At 28.8% G+C, this 21,808-nt stretch overlaps 1 protein-coding gene across 1 annotated transcript; it reads right to left on the reverse strand.

The window, feature by feature from the left end:
* Nucleotides 1-7,175: 7,175 nt before the first annotated feature.
* On the reverse strand, nt 7,176-14,782 carry LOC122511941 (protein ANTAGONIST OF LIKE HETEROCHROMATIN PROTEIN 1-like; the record flags this gene model as incomplete). The annotated part of the gene is given in 5 exon segments (XM_043627514.1): nt 7,176-7,356; nt 7,358-7,561; nt 9,543-9,649; nt 14,560-14,573; nt 14,755-14,782. Coding segments are annotated over 5 exon segments (534 nt in total), but the record flags the coding sequence as incomplete, so codon positions are not given.
* Nucleotides 14,783-21,808: the final 7,026 nt, after the last annotated feature.

The following is a 21,808-nucleotide window of genomic DNA, read 5'->3' on the forward strand; positions in this document are numbered from 1 at the left end:
TTACTTATCAATATATTAAATCGAAAAAAGATATTTTCAAAAAAGTCAACATTTTGAAACTCCTTAACTCAAAAAATATTTTATCAAAATCAATAATAATTATAAAAAAACAATTTTGAATGCAACAATCAAAAATTAATTATTTGTTTAATACTATATGAACTGAACAGCATACAAAATTAAATTTTTTTAAAATAATTTAGTTCTTATAGTAACATTTTAAAACAGTCGCTTATAAATTATTTAATGTTTAAAATTTTCAAAGTAATTTTGATCAAATTTCTTTCAAAATTCAATTATTTTCATAAATTATATTTAAAGACACCTGACATTTGAGCTAAGATTTGTAAAACGTGCCAACTCAGAACTAATGTTTGTTTTTTTATTTTCGGTTGTTAGTACAGAAAAAATTCGAAGAACAGGTTATAAACTTATAGGCAAGTATTTTTTTATTATATGTGGCATTGCACGACAAGTGATCCGGATCCAAATTTGAAATGTTTGGGATCAGGTTAAAAAGTTTGCATAAACAGTAGTCGGGTAATGTTACCTTGAGTGGACTGCCTAAGCTTTTTTCGAAAAAATTCTATATGAAAGCAAATTAATCGGAGGTTTCTATTCCAAGCTTTAGTTTAGATCCCTAAATAAGTGTTTATACCATAATAACTTTTATTTTTTTTTATTTGGAAGCAAAAATTGAATTTAAAAAAGCTAATTTTCAAGGAACGAAAAAAGTGTAACCTTGAGTGGACCACTCCTAAAAAATTGCAAAAGTTATTCTAAATTCTTTTAAGTATTTAATATTTCTAATATATATTAATACAAAATTTATGCTTATGCAGCTTCAGACCATGTATGTGTCGCAATGTTTGCAAGTGGAACTATTTTTAATAATTTTGACACATATCACATCAAAATCATAAAAAAGTTAATAAAGAACATAAAACATAGTTTCAAACCAATTTATTGTCAATTTATTTCCATAAAAATGGTAAACTAACATTAAAAATATAAAAAACAGGCAGTCCACTCATGGTTATAAACAGTGGACCACTCATGGTGACATGCAATTTTTCATGGCAGCCACCCCAATTTTTTTTTTAAGTCAAAATTATCACTTAATTAAACTAAGACAATCAATTTCAATGTTCAAAATATTAGGAAAAAAATAAGTAACCTTTTAAAACTTAAATTTTACACTACTTTTACACTTCTGAATCACTTTACTTATTGTAAGAGCCACTTTTTTTGGTTTGTGATCTTAAAAACGCGTTACATAAAACGGTAACGTACAGTCAACTCTCGATAAGACAAAGCGCGATAACTCAAATTTTTCGGTAAGTCAAAGTAATTCTTGGGTCCCGTTCATTCCTTATAAGCATTATTAACATTTGATAACTCAAACTTTTCGATAACTCAAAGCAACTCATTAAGCGGAACTTAATTTCTTACGGTTTCTAAGTGCGGTGCTGCTATTCGCACTATTCATTTCACGTTTCCGCTGTCAGATAACTTAAAAGCTCAGGCGGTCTATTCAATGTGACATTACCCTCCTATAGATACAATTAAAAATAACAAATATTATTAATTTATTTAAACAAATGTAAAAACTACAAGGATCCAAGTTTAAACTTTTTGTCTTACATGGAATATTTGAAAAATTTGTAGTTTTTTTAAAACAAAATGGACTGTCATTTTTAATGCCTGCATTACGTTAATTAAGTTTTGAAAAAATTACAATTTTTAAGTAAGTTACGTTCTAAGTTAGTAGAAAAAAAATGGAAATTCTGAATGTTTAAGCATATAAAATTAATAGATTATTGTCAATAATTAATTAATTATTGTAATATAAATTACAATTACAATAAAATAATAATTTTTTGATTGTAAAAAAATAGAAACGCATAAAATCGATGGTGTGGCTCAATTGTCGGAATTTTTCAAGGTCAACAAATTTTTTTTCTTTAATTATTTATACCATTAGAAAGTGCATAAAAACTGCTTAAAATAAAAAATAGTAAACATCTTTTCCTTTGATTTAAAGAAACTACAAATTTTTCATGTAAACAAAAAGATTAAACTTTAATCACTGTAGTGTTTACATTTGTTTAAATAAATTAATAATATTTGGTATCTTTAATATTGTATCGAATAAGACTACTGTTTGTACAAACTTTTAAGCTGATCCCAAACATTTCAAAGGATTCGAATCACTTGACGTGGAATGCTACATATGTGACGCATCACGGTGAAAAGAACCTTACTCAAAAAAAGAATAATTAGGCTTAAAGTATTTGGTGGCATAAGGACCCTTTCATCGTGAAACGTCACATATTTTTGTAATTATTTATTTTAAAAATATTTTAATAAACATGATGTTAATAAACCTTAAAGGTTTAATATTTGAGTAACATATATACTTTTATGACAATATTTTTTAAAATTAAGAAAGAAGTTGACCATCAAAAAATAAATAATTACCAAATTAATTTAAGGAGGTTCTATCGCTTGACGCAGCTAGTCAAAACAGTGAGAAATATTTAATGTTTTGACTCACTTGGTAACGTCAAACGTTTGGCAACGCCGAATTATTTCTAACCTGTGATGAAAATTATCATTTAAATTTCGCGCTCAAATTTAATGTGTATAGTGCATGCAACGTTGACAAACGTTATAAGTGTTGTTTATATTAAACAGATGAAACGTAAATTTTGTTTACAAATTGATTTATTGTATTTTAGGTTCGTAGTAATCAAACAAAAGTATGTCACCTAAAATTAATATTTCAAAAGAGTCAAGAACGAAAATGTTAATTTTTTCGGAATTAAAATTTTGATTTTTTTATTACAAAAGTTAGAGTTTTGCTGTCTCATGAGGTATTTTAGGTTCGTAGTAGTCAAACAAAAGTATTCCACCAAAAATTGATATTTAAAAAGAGTCGAGAACAAAAATGTAAATTTTTTCGGAATTAAAATTTTGATCTTTTCTGAAAAAATGATTTTTTTATTGAAAAAAGTTAGAATTTCACTGTTTCATGAGGTATTTTAGGTTAGCAGTAATCAAACAAAAGTATTCCACATAAAATTGATATTTAAAGAGTCGAGAACGAAAATGTCAATTTCTTTGGAATTAAATGTTATTTATTTTTATTGATTTGTATTCTTTTGTTTTTAATGTATAATCTTTCAATAATGTACATTTTTTTTGAGCGAATTGATTCTTTCCTTTTTGGTAAAATGTCAATGTAAATTTTTTTTAAATTATGTGGGTCCTGCTAAATTTGGGTGCTAATTTTAGCTTGTATAAGATAAATACTTTTACTTAATCTAATTTCCATTTAATGAAAGTTTCTGTTTTAATATTTTACAGATAAGTCAAATGAAAAAGTAGGCTCTTTTCCAATTAAATGTAAGCAAAACAAATTGTATTGTTTTACATCATAGTAACCACAAATTACTGAATTTAATGAAAGTTTCTGCTTTGATATTTTACAGATAAGACAAATGAAAAAGTAGGCTCTTTTCCAATTAAATGTAAGCAAAACAAATTGTATTGTTTTACATCATAGTAACCACAAATTACTGAAATCAGAGACAATAATACTTGTATGAAAAGCGAAAAAATTTTAGTGTTTTTATCAAAAATACTGATTTGAAAAAGAATATTATTAAAATTTATTTCATTGAAAATTTTAAATTAAATTTTTTACTTCTAAAAATTATTGTTTCTGCTTTTGCAATTAAACTCGCGAACTTTTCACATGCGATTCCAGCAGATATTAATCCTCTTTTTAAATAAATAACACTAATTTACTGCAGTGTTAACTACATTTTTTTGACATATGCAATTTTATTTACGTATCAATTAATTCATTAATTCTTTTGTCACATACATTTACATATTTATTGCTTCAACAGGTGAGCTGAAAAGGACACCAGAAATGGTAAAATTCTTTGTGGAGTCCTATAAGCAATTGACAGAAGGCAGTGGTGGAAAATTTGTTAAGATAAGAGTTTATCAGAAAATTACCACAATGTTCAAGAATGAATTAGGTATGACTTTAACTGCGCAACAATTGGAAACTAAAATGAAGAGCCTTCAGGACGTATACAAAAAACATTTGGAGTTGCAGAATAAAACTGGCGCGGGGAAAAAAAGTTGGGAACATTTTTCAGTTATGCATGACCTGATGTTTAAAAAATCTCAAATAACACCCGTCTCAATTGCATCGAATTTAAAGGGATTCAAATGTAAAGATCGTTCAGCACTATCTGAAGATGATAGCTCCAGCGAAGAAGAAAAGAGAGAAATGAAACAGAAGAAACAAAGAAAAAGATCTCCTCCTCCTCCTCAACAAAAGTTAGTAGTATAGCGTCATTTATTGTAAAAATTCAGTGGCCTTGCTCTGAATAGATTGTATTGCCTCCTATAATATAGTTAAAGAGAAAGAAGACTTAAAATAACTCAGTTTTGTTGTAAAGGTAACAGTACTTAAACAGCGTGTAGTATGAAGGACCATTTCTTATTGTGAGACTAATTTTAAGAAAGACATTATAAAAACATTATTTACTTTTCTAATGTTACAAACATTTTTCTACTAAAAAAATTTTAATATTTTTATATTGCAAAGGTAACAGTATTTAAACAGCTTATAGTATGAATAGAATGTAAGGGCCATTTCTTATTGTGAGACTAGTTTTAAGAAATACATTATAAAAACATTTTATTCACTTTTCTAATATTATAAACATTTTTCTACTAAAGAAATAAAAATATGTTTATATAAAATTTTGTCTAAAATTTTTTTTTATATCACTAGTGTGTCTACAATTAATTTGAAAACAATTTCCCTGACATTTACAGGTTTACCAGGTCTTCTAGAATTTTTTTCAGGTTTTAAGAATCGACATAACAAGGGGTTACAAAAATGCAATGCTTAAATTTTATTTGATAACACTTATAAATGACGTTGGAGAAGTTCACAACGTTTGTCATCGATTTGAAGAAAAGAACTGTTTTTCACTAAGAAAACAATATTTTACGTTTACAAAATTTTCTTTTTCAACTTTTTGTACAAGAAACATTGTAAAAGTTTTATTAAGACAAAAGTTTGAATAAAAAATTATTTTTTCTTCTAAATCATTGTAAACGTCATCAACGTTATAAATTATGAATATGAGAAGAACATTTTTTAAAAAATTATCAGGGCTTGTAACAGTGACAGTATTTGAAAATACGCACCTTTTTTGCGGAACAAAAATAAAAATTTATGAACAAAACTATAACCAGTCCGAGTCTAATAAGAGAACATGTTACTTAAAACTGTAAATTACATTTCTTTATGTTTTATAATAATTAAAAATGTCCGAAAGATAACATTATTATTTTATATTATAAGAATATTGTGCTTTTTCAAAAGTATTTTCAAGAATTTTTAACTAAAATTTCTTTGAAAATTTTGAAATCTATTTGTTTACAATGTAAAATTTTACAAAATTTCAATTATTCGTAAATTCTCCAAATAGATGTATATTAGAAAATAAAAACTTTAAATAATATAAAAAATTGAATTAAACTTTTTCAAAATTCAATTATTTCTAAAAATTAACGCTATATTAATGTAATATTCAATCATTATCTAAAATTTTAACTGAAATTCATTTTTTAATCAATTTTTATTAAAATTTAATTATTTAAATACAAAAATAAATAATTGATTAAAATGTTTCTTAAAATTGAATTCTTATAAAGAATTTCACCAACAAATTTTTAAAATTGGTGACGAATTTTAATAAAATTTTTAAGAATATGTAATAACATTTTTAAAAGAATTTTATTAAAATTGTATTAAAAATAATTGTTTCATTATTTATGGAAGTAATTGAATTCTCGCAAAGAATTGTATTAAAATTCTTGAAAATAATTTATTTCTTTCGAAGGATTTCATCAAAATTGTATTATTGAAAATAATTGAATTATTACGAAGAAATTTATAAAAAATTTGTAAAGAATTGAATTCTTATGGAATGTTTATTATTTTCTTAAAATAATTAAAAAACATGTAAATAATTATATTTTTTTGAAAAAATTTTATTAAAATAGTAGATATTGAAAAAAAAATTTTTATGGTTTTTTATGTGTTGTAAACACCCCGATCTCATGATTAATAACATTTTCATTTTTTGAGCGTAAATTGCCGAAATTATAAATTTTTTAACAACTTTTAATAAGAGTAAGTTAATTAAGTATATTCAATTATTATGTTTATGACAACTACAAATTATTTTATCTTTCGAAATCGAAAGTAACTATACATTACAAAAAAACGAGTTTAGGATGTAGAAAAAAATAAAATCAAATTAAATTGTCAGGGTGAATTTTATTTTTGAAAATAAAATTACAAAACTTTTCCATGTTTACCACGTACAAAAAAAGGAAGAATTTTTTCAGGTTTTCAAGAAATTTCATAAATGTTCTCATCAGTAATTTACGAATTAAAAATGATTCATAATTAAATGTAATTATTAATTACTATTAAAAATTATTTACAATGGGCCGAGAATAGAGACAAGGGATAGCCCAAGTCTGCGCGCCCTGCCATCGTCGTCGATGATCTTCACCGTGCGTGTCCCTCTTGTTTCCAAACGAATTACTTTTTCTTCATTTTCAATTTTCAGAAATATATAAAACATTTTCAAGTGAGAAGCGCATTTTTCGAAAGGCTTTGAAAACAAATAGGCAGCAAAACTTTAATGTCTTCTTCTTTCCATCAGCAGTTCCGCAATTTCATCTCTTTTCGTTTGGGCTGGAAGATTGATTCTGCCGTTTGCAGTGTTTTCATGATCAGATTGATCTTCAATATTTTCGTTTTCAGTCAATATATCGTCGTTCGCTTCGTCTTCTAAGTCGAGACATATGTTGTGCAGAACGCAACAAGCTGCAATGATCAAAGCCCCATATTTTACATTTTGCAAATACAGGTATTTTAACCTGCGGCAACGACCTTTCAACAAACAAAATGCTCTTTCGATGACAACTCGATTTTTAGATAGAATTCTATTGAAATTTCTTTGTGTGTCCTTCATATTGCCATAATCCTTCTAGGGAACCATAAGATACGATTGGACACCATAGGCCGAATCACCGAGTAAGTGAGAGTCGCCTGGGAAATATCGTTATATATCTTCTTCGATGGCTTCTTTTATGTCGCTCATGTTCCACATGCGAGAATCATGAACGCTTCCGCACAACCCAGCAAAGATATTGATGAAACGTAGATTTGCATCACAAATCCCTTGCAACAAGAGTGAATGGAAGACCTTTCGATTGATATAACTATCAGCCTCTTGAAGGGGCACTTATCTCAATGTGAGATCCGACGATGGCTCCAATCGCATTATCAAATCCACAAATTTCCTGAAACTCTGCTTGAACTCTTCTCATTTCTGCTCCTTGAGGCCACTTTATATAATTGGCAGACCTTTCACACAAGGCATGACAGACTTTCATGGAAGATCTCCAAGCAGTGTTGATTGACACTCCGAAACGATCTGCAACTGATCTATAAATTATTCTATAAATTTATTGAATGTTGATAATTTATTAAAGCGAGGGACCAATAAAATTTTTATGGGTGTCGATATTTGACATGTATTGAAACACGGGAGGTGTTTCAAGCACTGTAAATTTTTCAATGACTGATTGATAACATGTCTGACTTTTTCCTAATTTGTAAGTTTTTGTTGATCAGTAGCCACCATGAGTTTATCAAATCTGAATGATTTTTTAAGGAAAGATTGAGAAATACTTCCCAATTTTCCGTGATGAGTAAAGTTTGTGAAATAAAAGCTAAACATTAAATATGAGAAAACAATATTAAAAATAATAATTAAAAAATGATTAAGAGAAATTAAGAAAAACAAACATAAATATAATTTTGATATTCCATGACTATCCCAAGTTTCCCAAACAATAAATAACAAATATTTTGATGAGTTGAAATTCCACTGGTATCTTCCCTTAAATAAATATTAATTAATTATACCTGTATACTTCTTGATTACACAGCAACCATATAGCTATGAAAAGATGCTTCTCGGGAGTCACGGTAAGTTGCCCAGCATTCTTTCCACCCTTCAATGATGGGGCGAGAGTTTCTAGCAATTTTTCGAACGTTGACCGAATCATTCGAAAATGTGATTTGAAGTCTGCAAAAATATCGAAAATTAAAGAACTATCTATTAAAAAATTGTCCTTTTATAATTTTTTTTCTAAAGCTAAAAAAACAAAAATCATAATAGCAGATAATAGAACTTCTTTCCTATAGAAAAATTTTATTCTTTGCAATCAATGACGCTTGCTGAAGAAAAATCAGTAGGTACAAATTTATTACAAAAGAATTTTTGTTGAACAAAAAATTGTTATTTATTAGAGGTGTGCAAAAAGCTCAAATAGCCGAGCCTGGCAGCAATTTTTTTGAGCCGGGCTCGATGTGTCGGGTACTCGAAAGTTTCGAGTACCCGAAATTATTCGAGCTTTTTATAAAGCTCGGCTCGGCTCGAAAAATGAAAAGCTCAAAAATACCCGATCGAGCCTCGAGCTTTTTGCACACCTCTATTATTTAACAGTGATTATCGCTCTCTTGTACATGTTATTTATGGTTTTAATTGTTACTAGTTTTTAATAAAAAAGAGACAAAAAATTTAAAAATGTATATATAAACCAATAATTATAAAATTAATATTAAAGGTTTTCATAAGACAATTAGAATTTACCAAAAGAAATTATCGAAATCGATGCAACAACCAGATTCATCCGCAAAAAATATTTTAATGATTACAATTACCTGATAATGAATATAGAGGAATTACATCTTCAAAATAACCTCGAATCTTTTCATGGGTCTCTTTCACTTTTAAAACCTCCAGAATTTTCTCAATGTCATTGTCATCGGCGAAAATTATGTTCACAATAGCATTGAGGATAACTGGATCTATTAACCCAACACAAAAGTTTTCTTCTATCCTTTCTGAAAAAACCGAAAAAACTGTTCGAGTACTTTTAAAAAAATACGTTTTTTGTTCACGCTCTGAACGCTCGGTCTAAAGAAACCGAGCGTCGAACCAGAGCAAAAGTATGGTCTGAACGTAGCCAATATAAAATATAACCAAAGGTTACTATACCCTTTTAGTAACATAAAACCAAAAATTGCAGCCTGAATCATAAGCATATCAGGCTCATTATGTTTTAGCCAATCAGAAGATACCATTTCACTCACCAGTTTTACTTACAAAATGAGAACCTTTTCACTCTGTCAGAGCGTTCAGAGTGTCAACGTCGAAAACACCCACTGTTAGCACATGTCGAAACTATTCTTCGTATTGCCGGGCGTTCATTTCACCATCATAATCTACTGTGCCTTTTTGTCCAATAAAGCATTTAAAACAACCTTCCATGAAGCCATTCCTTCCAACAATGTGTAAAATAATGACTCTTTTTCCGGCTCCGGATAGCGTTATGAAACCCTCACGTTGACCATAAACTTGTTGTTCATGATCACGTTAGTAATTGAAATGATTGTTTTCTCTGTTAATAATATTCTCAATCCAACCAAATTTTCTTGAATAATTGAAACTGCACCAAGTTTCATCTGTAAAAAAAAATGTTGAAATCATTTCTTCGACGATTTTTAATAGTTAGAAGAAAGCTGTTTTGTTGCGCCGCTATTCATATAATGCTTTAGTTGTAGAAAATTCTTTGTTGCAGTAAAAATCATGAATTTTTCATGGAATTATTGCTTGCAAAAACTCTTTACATGGAATAAGAGGACTTCCACTTTTTGGCCTAATTTCTAATTTTCCGCTTATATTCTACTCTTTTGTAATACAGTAAACACTTCTTGCCGAAATCTGCAAGGGGTCGTCCATATATCACCATGTTTTTGGGGTTGCTAAAACCGAATATGACCATTAAAATTTTTTTTCATTGGTTATTTTCCCGCTACCACCCCCTTACACCTGCTCCCGGTGGTTGGAATTTCAGTTTTAAAAAATGTGGAGTAGGGTGTCTATTCCTATGTTTTTTGGGTCGCTTAAATAAAAAAAGACTACCAAAAACAAATTCTTCCCTCCCTTAACCCCCTACAACCCCCTTAACAACCCCGGGGTAAGGGGTCGAAATTCGAATTTTCACGAAAAGTCGATTACGGTGTCTAAACCTACGTTTTTTGGGTCGCTGAAAAAATCAAATCCTTTCCACCTCCGACCCCCTACAACCCCCTGCAATAATTTTTTTCAAATAAAACGAACCGATTTTTGGGAAATTGAAAATTAAATATTAATTATCAAAAATTATTGCAGGGGGTTGTAGGGGGTCGAGGGTGGAAAGGATTTGATATTAGTAGTCTTTTTTGGTTTCAGCGACCCAAAAAACGTAGGTTTAGACACCGTAATCGACTTTTCATGAAAATTCGAATTTCGACCACCCACCTTTCGGGTGTTAAGGGGGTTGTAGAGGGTTAAGGGAGGGAAGAATTTGTTTTTGGTAGTCTTTTTTGGTTTTAGCGACCCAAAACACATAGAAATGGACACCCTACTCCACTTTTTTTTAAACAGAAATTCCAACCCCAAGGAGCAGGTGTAAGGGGGTGGTAGCGGGAAAATGGCCGATGAGAAAAATTTTTCATGGTCATATTCGGTTTCAGCGACCCCAAAACATGGGGATAGGGGGGTGTGACCTTTGGGTTTTGACTTTTTTTTGTGTGCCTGTGTATTTAATTCAGAACTTAGAGTTATTGTAAATATCTTCACATTGAATTAATTCATTCCCTGAATCAGAAATAATGTTATCTATTACACTATCGAAATAACACATTTCATTAGTCAGTATACTGGTTTAGATCGACACTAATATTAACAGGAGTATTAGTAAAATTACTATTACACTCAGTTAGAATACTAAAATGTCCATCCATATTTTTCTCTCTATTTTGGCCTGTAAACAGAAAGTGCACAGTTCGGGCAGTGTCACTTTTTTTTAACGGAAATACTAAAAATTTATTGTCTTCAGTCTTTCGAAAAACAATAACATTAATGTTATAAGCACTTGCGGCAGCTCGACATTCTAAGATTAAAACATAAGTATTTATATTTCCCATTTAATATTTGTAAATATGAGGATATTTAATATTTAAACCAAATTCTGCTTCTTTACAATATTCTCCCCAATGATCAACGACAAACCGCACAATTTTTTGTCGAACCGAATAACTACTCGGTCGTCCAAGACATTTTTTAAGACATAAAAAAAGACAATCACCTGTTCCTTCTAAATTAGTCTCATTAAATTCCCTATTTTTAATTTGTATTTTAGTCTCCATTGCGCATCGTAACACAAAAATATTATTAATAATTAAAAACTATTTTAAATAGATTTTTACAAATGCGCAGCGATATATCAAGTAGTATAATATTATCATCGCTTTACACACACACACGCATACATCTCACGGTTAAACTGACATCTCCAACTTTAAACATTAATTATTCAATAAGTAAACATTAATTTGCCCTAAATATGTCATAAATAAATGCTTTAATGATTACTTTTGTCAAATTAAATAACTTTTTCTTTAATTCGTATATTTTTATATACGAAATTAAATGTGAAACACGCACTTGAACTGTTAGGTCAGCAGTTCACTTTACACATTATTTACTTTTAAATTAAATCATTATTTAACAAATTAAAAAAAATTGATTTTCCTAAAAAACTGATAAAACGAATTATTTGAAAATGATGATACAGTTGACGTTGCAATAATTCATTATCCAAATAATTCAGATATTGAAGAATCTTCTGAAAATGATAGTGATAGTGAAGATTGTTCCCTTTGCAACAAAATGTCATACGTCATATGTCGTTATAAGAGCTAGAAATTTTTAATGGAATAATTATTTTATCAATTTTTAATAAACGTACACTACCGTCCACAAATATCAGGACGATTACAGGACGATTACCTAAAAGATGTTCTGAGTATTGCCAAAATTTTATTTTGACAATTGGCAATGTAATAGTATAAGTTATTTTTTAATGCAAAAAAGATTGAAAATCAAAATTTTACTGTTTCAGTATTTTGTCTCACATTTGCATAAAAATAAATTAAAAAATAAAACAAAAATATGTAATTCTTCCTTATTAATGCCCTAACAAAAATTGACTTTGATTTTTGATTTTCGTCAATTTAGTTAACCCCTTCAGTGTGTACCCAGTAAGAAGCGAGGAATTGAAAAGGATTGAAATAATTCAAACTCTGTATGGTGTAGTAGAAATTATCTAATAGTTTTAAATGCCATTTCTGTCCAATACTTTTCTATACCATTATAGGACCACGTTTCGTCTAAAAATGAATGCAATTCAATTCTGTTTGTAATTGTTAACAAAAAGACAAAATTTTTTTCTGAATGCTTTCCAATCCCATCCGAAATTATTACAGCCTGTCATTACATCACTTTTCAATTTTTCATTGGAACCGCGTTTCTGCATGCATTCAAGCAATCTTCTGGATTTTTGTAATTTATAAGATACATACATTGGCAGATTTTGTAAAAAGTGTTTGTGTTCAAAGAAAAACTTGCTGAAAAATTGATTGTTTACCAATTTTACGTCATTTAAACGAGTCAGGCCCGTTATTCTGTTAGACAATAAATCATAATCTAAAAATTTCAGAGACCTTTAAACACTTTTAACCCTCTTAACTGATAATTTAATAATTATTCCTTTTTAAAATAGCAAATAAAGTCATGAGTGCAGTTATTTGAAAGTAATTGAACATTCTATGCAATGTCAACAATATTAGTATTATAATATTATACTATATTTGTATGAGCATTTGAAAGGATTGAAATTGTAAACTTTTCAACTACTGTCGCATAATTCAGAAGCATAGGACAGAAATGGTATTCAAAAGGATAGAATTTTTTTAATGCTTCTTAATATTTGCTTTCTTACTGGGTAGCTAAAATATAACAAAATGGTCCCAAAATGTGTAAGACCTTCTTGTAAATAAATTTTCATGACACTAGGTATTAAGGGGTTTTTGGGGTCGCTTATTACGATTCCGGTGTTAGTTTTTAAAAATTCAAAATGGCGGATCCAATATGGCGGACACGATTTTGAAAAATTCATTGGATTCGCTTAAAATTCGTTACTCAGGGGTTTTGGTAGTCGCTGATTACGAATATGACATTAGTTTTTTAAAATTCAACATCGCGGATCCAAAATGGAGGATACTTTTTTGAAAAATTCATTGGATTCGCTTGAAAATCGTTACTCGGGGATTTTCGTGGTCGCTGATTACGAATATGACATTAGTTTTTTAAAATTAAAAATGGCGGATCCAAAATGGCGGACACGATTTTGAAAAATTCATTAGATTCGCTTAAAATTTGTTACTCGGGTGTATTCGTGGTCGCTGATTACTAATCTGACATTAGTTTTTTAAAATTCAAAATGGCGGATTCCAAATATCGGTCACGATTTTGAAAAATTCATTGGATACGCTTAAAATTCGTTATTCGGGGGTTTTTATAGTCGCTGATTACGAATCTGTTATTAGTTTTTCAAAGCTTAACAGGGTGGCCACCAAAACTCGTGAATAAAATTCACGTCTATTTCCCGGTTTTTTCAAGGTTTCTAAGAGATTTTCAAGGTTTTTTTATTGGTTCAAATTTTACTATAGTAATACTTCAAAAATTCAACTACTTCCACATTTTTTATTATTTTTCATTGCAGAATTTTTTATAGTCTTATTTTACGATTCTAAACAATCAATCGTATAGATTTTAAAAAATTTTAATTTTTTCAAAAAATAAAATTTTGAAAATTGTCAAAAAAATTTTTTTTTAGTTTTAATAATATATAATACTAAAATTTAAGGTTTTTAAAAAAATTCACGTCCAATACACGGTTTTTTCAAGGTTTGACAAAATTCACGTCCATTTCAAGGTTTTCAAGGTTTCAAGGTCCGGTGGCCACCCTGTTTAAATGGTAAGAATTACACGGAAAAAAAAAGTACGTGAATTTTTCATTGACTCGGTACTTGACTTTTGGATACGACACAAAATACTAAAAACAGTCTAGTACTTTTGCATGAGAGTTTCAAAAGCAGTCAATGAAAATTTCTAGTACCTTGCTTGAGAATTTCATTGACTTTCAAAAAAACTGTAAAATAAAAAAATAATTTCCACTTGTTCACACCGTTTTTCTGAAATTCACTCATTCATTCACATATTTGGATAATTAATCACACAAACAAAGAACAATTATTGTATCACTTTTCGACGTTCGTCAACACTTATGAACTAACCTATAACACACACATATATTCGCGTATAACTTAAATATAAACACACACTTAACACTTAAAAGTACGTATCGAATTGTTCTTATATACCACATAGTGAAATTTTTCACGACTTCTGAGACATGCTATTTCACTGAAAACTGAGACTTACATAACATTCTGTTTTGTGAGAAACACAAAACAAAAAATATTTTTTTGAAAGTCAATTCTTGAAGACAAATATATATTAACACTATTTGTTTTTCATAAAATAATAGTATATTCACATCTGAAATTAACACAAACGGAAACAGACGATCAGCTGGCATTTACCTTGGGTAGAAACGCGCAACGCACACTGCGCATGCTCTACAGAATTTTCAAGCGCAGGCAGTCAACTAATCTTTCACGTACTTTATAAAACTGAACAAATGACTTTTCGTTAAAATTTAAAAAACACTGTTGCCCATACTAGTACTAAAATAACTCTAGGACTTTTCTATATTTTCTAATAAAAAGTATATGATACAGCCTTGTACTTTGTGTTCTATCCAAAAGTCAAGCACTTTCAAGGAAGGATTCACGTACTTTTTTTTTCCGTGTATGAAAAGAATTTATCCACTTTTGAAAATTTTCAATATTTTGGCGGCCATTTTGTATCAAAAATTATTTATTTTGAAAACCTTACTTTAGAATCGTGATCAGCGATTCCAAAAACCCCCGAGTAAGAATTTTTAAAAGAATTTATCCACTTTTGAAATTTTTCAAAATTTTTGGCGGCCATTTTGAATAAAAAATTATGAAATCTGAAAATATGACTTCAGAATCGTGATCAGCGACCCCAAAAACCCCCGAGTTAGAATTTTTAAAAGAATTTATCGACTTTTAAAATTTTTCTAAATTTTTGGCGGCCATTTTGGATGAAGAATTATTTATTTTGAAAATCTGACTTCAGAATCGTGATCAGCGACCCAAAAAACCCTCAAGTAAGAATTTTCAAAAAAAATTATCAAATTTTAAAATTTTTCAAAATTTTTGGCCGCCATTTTGGATGAAAAATTATTTATTTTAAAAATCTGACTTTAGAATCGTGATCAGCGACCCCAAAAACCCCCGAGTAAAAATTTTTGCAAATATACGTTAAGATCTTTTCTTGTTTGGGCCATGACGTGTACACACGTCATCCACTGTTTGGGCCAGTTTTTTTCATGACGTGTATACAATATACATATCATCCACAGTCAAGGGGTTAATAAATAATTAAGTGTTTATATTTACTCCGAGAATTCGAAAACTCGGAGTAAACGAACTTGAACTACATTTTAAAAGAAAATAATTGAATAAATGTGCTTCTATTTCACAATTTCATTAATTTGGCAATAAAATTACATAGAAAAGGAAATTACGTCCTCTTTAAAAAAAAATTTGATAAAAAAAATTTTTTTTTTTGAAAATTTGATTAATTTTTAAAAATATTTTTAGGTTCATCCACCATTTTGAAATTTAAAAATTCGATTTTAGATTCTTATTAAGCAACCTTAAAAACTTCTTTTTACCAAGTTGAATGAAAATCTATTAAAATTTGTTCAAGTTATTCAAGTTTTTACACTACTAATTTTGTAATGGTTGATTGTTTATTTTATATGATACATTATCAGTCAACTGGTTGATTTACTATACATCTACGAAGAATTTTTATCAGTTTTTCCATCCCTTAAAACAGTAGTATACTTGAAATAACTTGTTTCTTAAACCTCGCTTAACTACAGTGGTGTTTACATTTACCCCGAATTTTAGGAATATTTCAAAATCTCGGGGTAAATGTAAACAGTCAGTTTTAGGCAAATCAGGTGCATCAATATATTTTTGAACCTCATAAAATTTTTCTAGGGAACTCTAGTAACAAGTTCATACAAAAAAATCCGTCCGTTTTACATTTTAACAAAAAAAATTAATGTTTTTGGTGAAAAATAGATATTCCGTTTACATTTACCCCAATTGACCCTAATTAAAAATAATATACTTTGATTTAAATTATAAAATGGCACATTACACATTTCTTTAAGCAATTCATTTTCTTATATGCATATATAAAATACAGTGATAAAAATAATTAAAAGAAAATAAAAACCAAAATGTTTTTTCATAGAGTCGCGTGCAATCGTCCTGACACTCGTAGACGGTAGTGTACATGTAAAAAAGATTATTGGTCATCTGATCCTATCTTAGAATGTCCAGTTGTTAAATCAGCGACGAGTCGAAATCGATTTTTAAATATTAAAACCAATTTGAAATGCTCTGAAAACGATGACCAGAATCAGAATAAATACGCTTGGCGAGTGCGAGCTATTTTAGAAATGTCCAAAACAAATCTAAAACGTTTCGGTTATTTTCAAACAGCACTCTCCTGCGACGAAATGATGATACAATTTTTTGTGCGATTGAAGTTTAAACAATTTATACGCAATAAGCCAGTTCGCTTTGGCATAAAAATGTGGGTTCTGTGCGATTTCGATGGTTTTCTGTTTGAATGCGAAATTTATTGTGGCAAACATTCTAAAAACGATTTTGGTGATTTCAAGAAATGTGGATTAGGACGTCGGGTGATTCTCAACTTGACAGAAAAATTGCTCTTGTCAACTACGAGAAGAAAGGTAAATAATTATCATTTATATTTTGTTAATTATTTCACAAATCCTGACCTACTTGTCCACTTGAAGAAATGTGGATTTAAAGCTATTGGAGTGATCAGAATGGACCACGTAAAAGAAAAGTCTTTTTTAGAAAAAGGTGCATCAAGAGGTTCATTTATAGTTAAGCATGAAGAAAATAGTGGCATGAATTTTATTACAATCATGGTCACTAAAGAAGTTTCTTTGCTCTCTACAGCTGCTGGTGTTTTTCCTATGAACGATATACTACGCTATTAGAAAGAGGAAAGAGGAAAATATAATCTGAAAATGTCTAAAGCATTTTCTGATTATGTGTTGTGGTGTTGATCTCCACAACCAATATTGTAGTGAAGCTATGCCCACCTTTAGAAGTAAGAAATGGACTTGTCCAGTTCTTATGAGAATCATTCAATTCTCTATTACTAATGCTGTCTTACTTAACATTGCTGATGATAAAGAAGGTAAGAAAATATCACTAAAAGAGTTTGCTCTAAGCGTTTCAAAAAATTATTTAGAATAAAAATATTGGTAATCTAAAAGACCACAAATTAGAAACAACACAAAAGCGAAAATATTGCTCTAAAGACAGCTATGACATCAGAACATTTTTATATTGTAAAACGTGCAATTCATATTTTTGCAAAGAATGTTTCAGTTCTTTCCATGAAAAATAAATTTAAAAAATTGAAAACTCAATTGAAAAAAAGAACGTACAAAACCTCAGGGCCGAACTATACAGAGGCAAACTAGGCAACTGTATATGGCCCCCACCGCTTAAAGGCCCTCACTACACTGTAAAAAAATCTGCTGTAAATTTACTATGTCCGACGTTGGAAAGTTTGGTCACTATGTCCGACGTGGTATTTTTACACGCCGACTGTAATCTACATAACCTGCAAATATTTTTTGAAATAATATTTTCAGTCGTAACTTTTTGTATTTATGAAATATAGCCCAAAACTTTTTGTTATATTATTATTTACTTATAAATTAGCATATACTTTCTATAAATGTACATTATATACACTTTTTTAGAGTTATTTATAAAAACTTGAAAATTTTTTGAAAATCTTAAAGGAATAAGAAAATTACATTCGCCATGTAATTGTACAGATCGTGCGACGTAATATTACGTCAAAGTGTAGAAATACACGCAATGTAAAAATACCACGTCGGACATAGTGATCAAATTTTCCTACGTCGGACGTAGTAAATTTACACAAAACTATTAAATTACATAGTCGTATAATGTAAAATTATTAAAAATAGTAAAACTACTTTTGGAACGAAATAAATTTACTACGTACAACCTATAATTTTGATATGTGAAATTACAAGTTTCGTGTTATTTTACACCAGATTTTTTTACAGTGTATCTAAAATGTTTTTTACAAAAAGTGTAAAAAAATTTTTTTAAAAATATTTTATATAATTATTTTAAGTGTTTAGAAATTTAAGAAGCACGCTTATTTTGAAATTATTTAGTTTTAAATGTTTTATCGACACAAACAATTTAGCAGTGCAAAAATACATGACGTCAGTGCCAACTGGCGCAGCAATCTATGCAGCCCTGCAAAACATAATAACATATATTAGATCCGCTATTTCGAATGTTTGAAAACTATTGTCATATTCATAATCATCGACTCTAAAAACCCCTGAGAAACCAGTTTCAAGTGAATTCCAAGGAAGTGTCCGCCATATTAGATTCGACATTTTGAATTTTCGAAAACTACTATCATATTCGCAATCAGACCCCAAAAACCTCCAAGTAAGCAGTTTCAAGGGAATCTATCAAGTTTTTTAAAAAATGTGCGTATATTATTTATTAAAAAGTCAACTTTGACCGGCTTTTAAAAAAAAATTTTTACAACATTTTAGGTTAGACATTTTTGACGCGAAATTTTACCAGACAAATAATAATTCATAATACAATTTATTTAAATTGTTGCAAAGAATGTTAATTAACAAATAGATAACTTTGGTTCTTTTTTATAAAAAAATTGTTTTTGCAGACAAATTTATGTTTATTTATGTAATCTATGTGGATTTTTGTAAAAAATTATTTTGAATTTAATAATTACCATTGTTATTAACAATCATATGAACAATTATCTAGTTTCTTTGACATTTGTAACCATTTTAGGCATTTTTTTAAATATAACATGTTTATATCATATTATATTCTTTCAAAAACTTTAAAAGCTCTACTTGATTACACAGTGCAACATTTTTGAGGTCATCGAATGTGCACTAAGTTTTGACTTCAGTTTCTAAAAGTACTTATCAAAACTAGCAAAAACCTATTTCAGTTTTGCTAGATTAGCTCGGATTTGAATTTTATCGACATTTGAATTTTTTTTTAATTTTTACATTTTTCAGTTTTCTGATACGGGCGAATGGGAACACTGGCTATTAAAAGTTTATTAAAAAAAATTCGCAATGGTCACAATTTGAAAAGCAATAATCCCTCTTTAATTTCTGACATTGAAAAAAAATTTGATCGAAAATTATTTGAGTTATGAATTTTTTTTTGTAATTTTTCAAATTTTTCGGTTTTTCTAATACGAGAGGGTGGGAACGCTATCTATTAAAAGTTTCTTACACAAAATTCCCAATTGTCATAATTTGAAAAGCAAAAATCGCTCTTTAAATTCTGATAAAGAAAAAAAAATTTGGTCAAAAATTTTTCGAGTTATGAATTTTCTTTTGACTTTTTCACATTTTTCGGTTTTTTGATAAAGCGGGTGGAAACGCTGGCTATTAGAAGTTTATAAAAAAAATTCGCAATGGTCACCATTTGAAGAGCAGTAATTCCAACCTAATTTCTGACATTGAAAAAAAAATTTGGTCGAAAATTGTTCGAGTTATGAATTCTTTTTTGACTTTTTCACATTTTTTAATTTTTTGATCAGGCGGGTGGGAACGCAGGCTATTAAAAATTTATAAAAAAATTTCGAATGATCACAATTTAAAGAGCATTAATCCGTCTTTAATTTCTGCCCAAGAAAAAAAATTTGGTTAAAAATTGTTCAAGTTATTAATTTTTTTTACTTTTTTTTAATTTTCGGTTTTCTGATAACGGAAGTGGGAATACTGAATATTATAAATTTATAAAAAGAATTCGTAATGGGCACAATTTAAAGAGCAATAATCCCTATTTAATTTCTACGCAAGATAAAATATTTGATTCGAAATATTTGGTTTCGAAAAAATTTAAAAAAAATCAAAACCCTCGGTTGCACAGGACCGCGGGTATACAAATGTACAGAAATAAATTAAATAACACGAATAATTTTCTACCAATTTTTTTTCATTTATCAGAAATTAAAGAAGGATTATTGCATTTTAAAATTTGACCGTTGTGAATTTTTTAAATTTATTTTTAATAGCCAGCGTCCCCACCCGCCCGTATCAAAAACCGAAAAATGTGAAAAAGTTTAAAAAAAGCATAATTAGAACAATTTTTGACCAAATTTTTTTTCTTTGACAGAAATTAAAGAAGAATTATTGCTCTGCAAAATGTGACCATTGCGTTTTTAAAAAAGAAAAATTTAATAACCAGCGTTCTCACCCGCCCAGATCAAAAACAAAAAAAATTTGAAAAAGTACGAAAAAAATTCATAACTCGAACAATTTTTGACCAAATTTTTTTTTCAATGACAGAAACTATAGGGAGGAATTACTGCTCTTCAAATGGTGACCATTGCAATTTTTTTTATAAACTTTTAATAGCCAGCGTTTCCACCCGCTTTATCAAAAAACCAAAAATGTGAAAAAGTCAAAAAAAATTCATAACTCGAACAATTTTTGACCAAATTTTTTTTTTAAAGTCAGAAATTAAAGAGGAATTATTGCTCTTCAAATGATTACCACTACGAATTTTTTTTTATAATCTTTTAATAGCCAGCTTTCTCACCCGCCCGTTTCATAAAACCAAAAAATGTAAACAAGCCAAAAAAATTCGTAACTGGAACAATTTTCGACCAAATTTTTTTTCTTTCTCTCTAATTAAAGAGGGATTATTGCTTTTCAAATTTTGACCATTGCGAATTTTTTTAATAAACTTTTTATAGCCAGTGTTCCCATCAGCCCGTATCAGAAAACTGAAAAATGTGAAAATTCAAAAAAAAAATTCAAATGTCGATAAAATTTAAATCCGAGCTAATCTAGCAAAACTGAAATAGGTTTTTGCTAGTTTCGATAAGTACTTTCAGAAACTGAAGTCAAAACTTAGTGCACATTTTATGTGTTGCACTGTGTTATTAATAACTAATGAAATATTGAAAAATGTCCATTGTACCAGTGAAAGTACGTTGACCAGTAAAAGAACAGTCATATTTTCCAGTGAAAGAACACATCAATTTTATATTAATACAGTGTCTAAAAATAACAAAAATTATATAAAAAACGTTGTAAATATTTTGAAACAATTTTGCAACTTACTATTATTCATATTTTCCTGATTACGTACCCAGAAATATTATTTAATTGCACCTGAAACTTGTAACCTTTTTTCTGTTTATGCTTCGTTCATTTGTCATCCCCTTTAATTTAAGACCATGACCATCAAAATCCGATAAAATTTGTAGGCTCTAGACAATTTTGAACAGTAAATTGTAAAAAATGCCAATGTTTAACGAGTTTAACGATGTTTAAGGGCGAGTTTAACGTCATGTAAAGCTCTACACAGCTAAATTTTTTAATTAATAACTTTTTTTCTAATTGAGCCTCATTTTTTTCAAAACGGTTTTACTCTCGGAGACGTTTAAGGAATATAAAACAATTTTTA

The sequence above is a fragment of the Leptopilina heterotoma genome, unplaced genomic scaffold (genome assembly GCF_015476425.1).
Source record: "Leptopilina heterotoma isolate Lh14 unplaced genomic scaffold, ASM1547642v1 Lhet_91, whole genome shotgun sequence".
NCBI classification, from domain to species: Eukaryota; Metazoa; Arthropoda; class Insecta; order Hymenoptera; family Figitidae; genus Leptopilina; species Leptopilina heterotoma.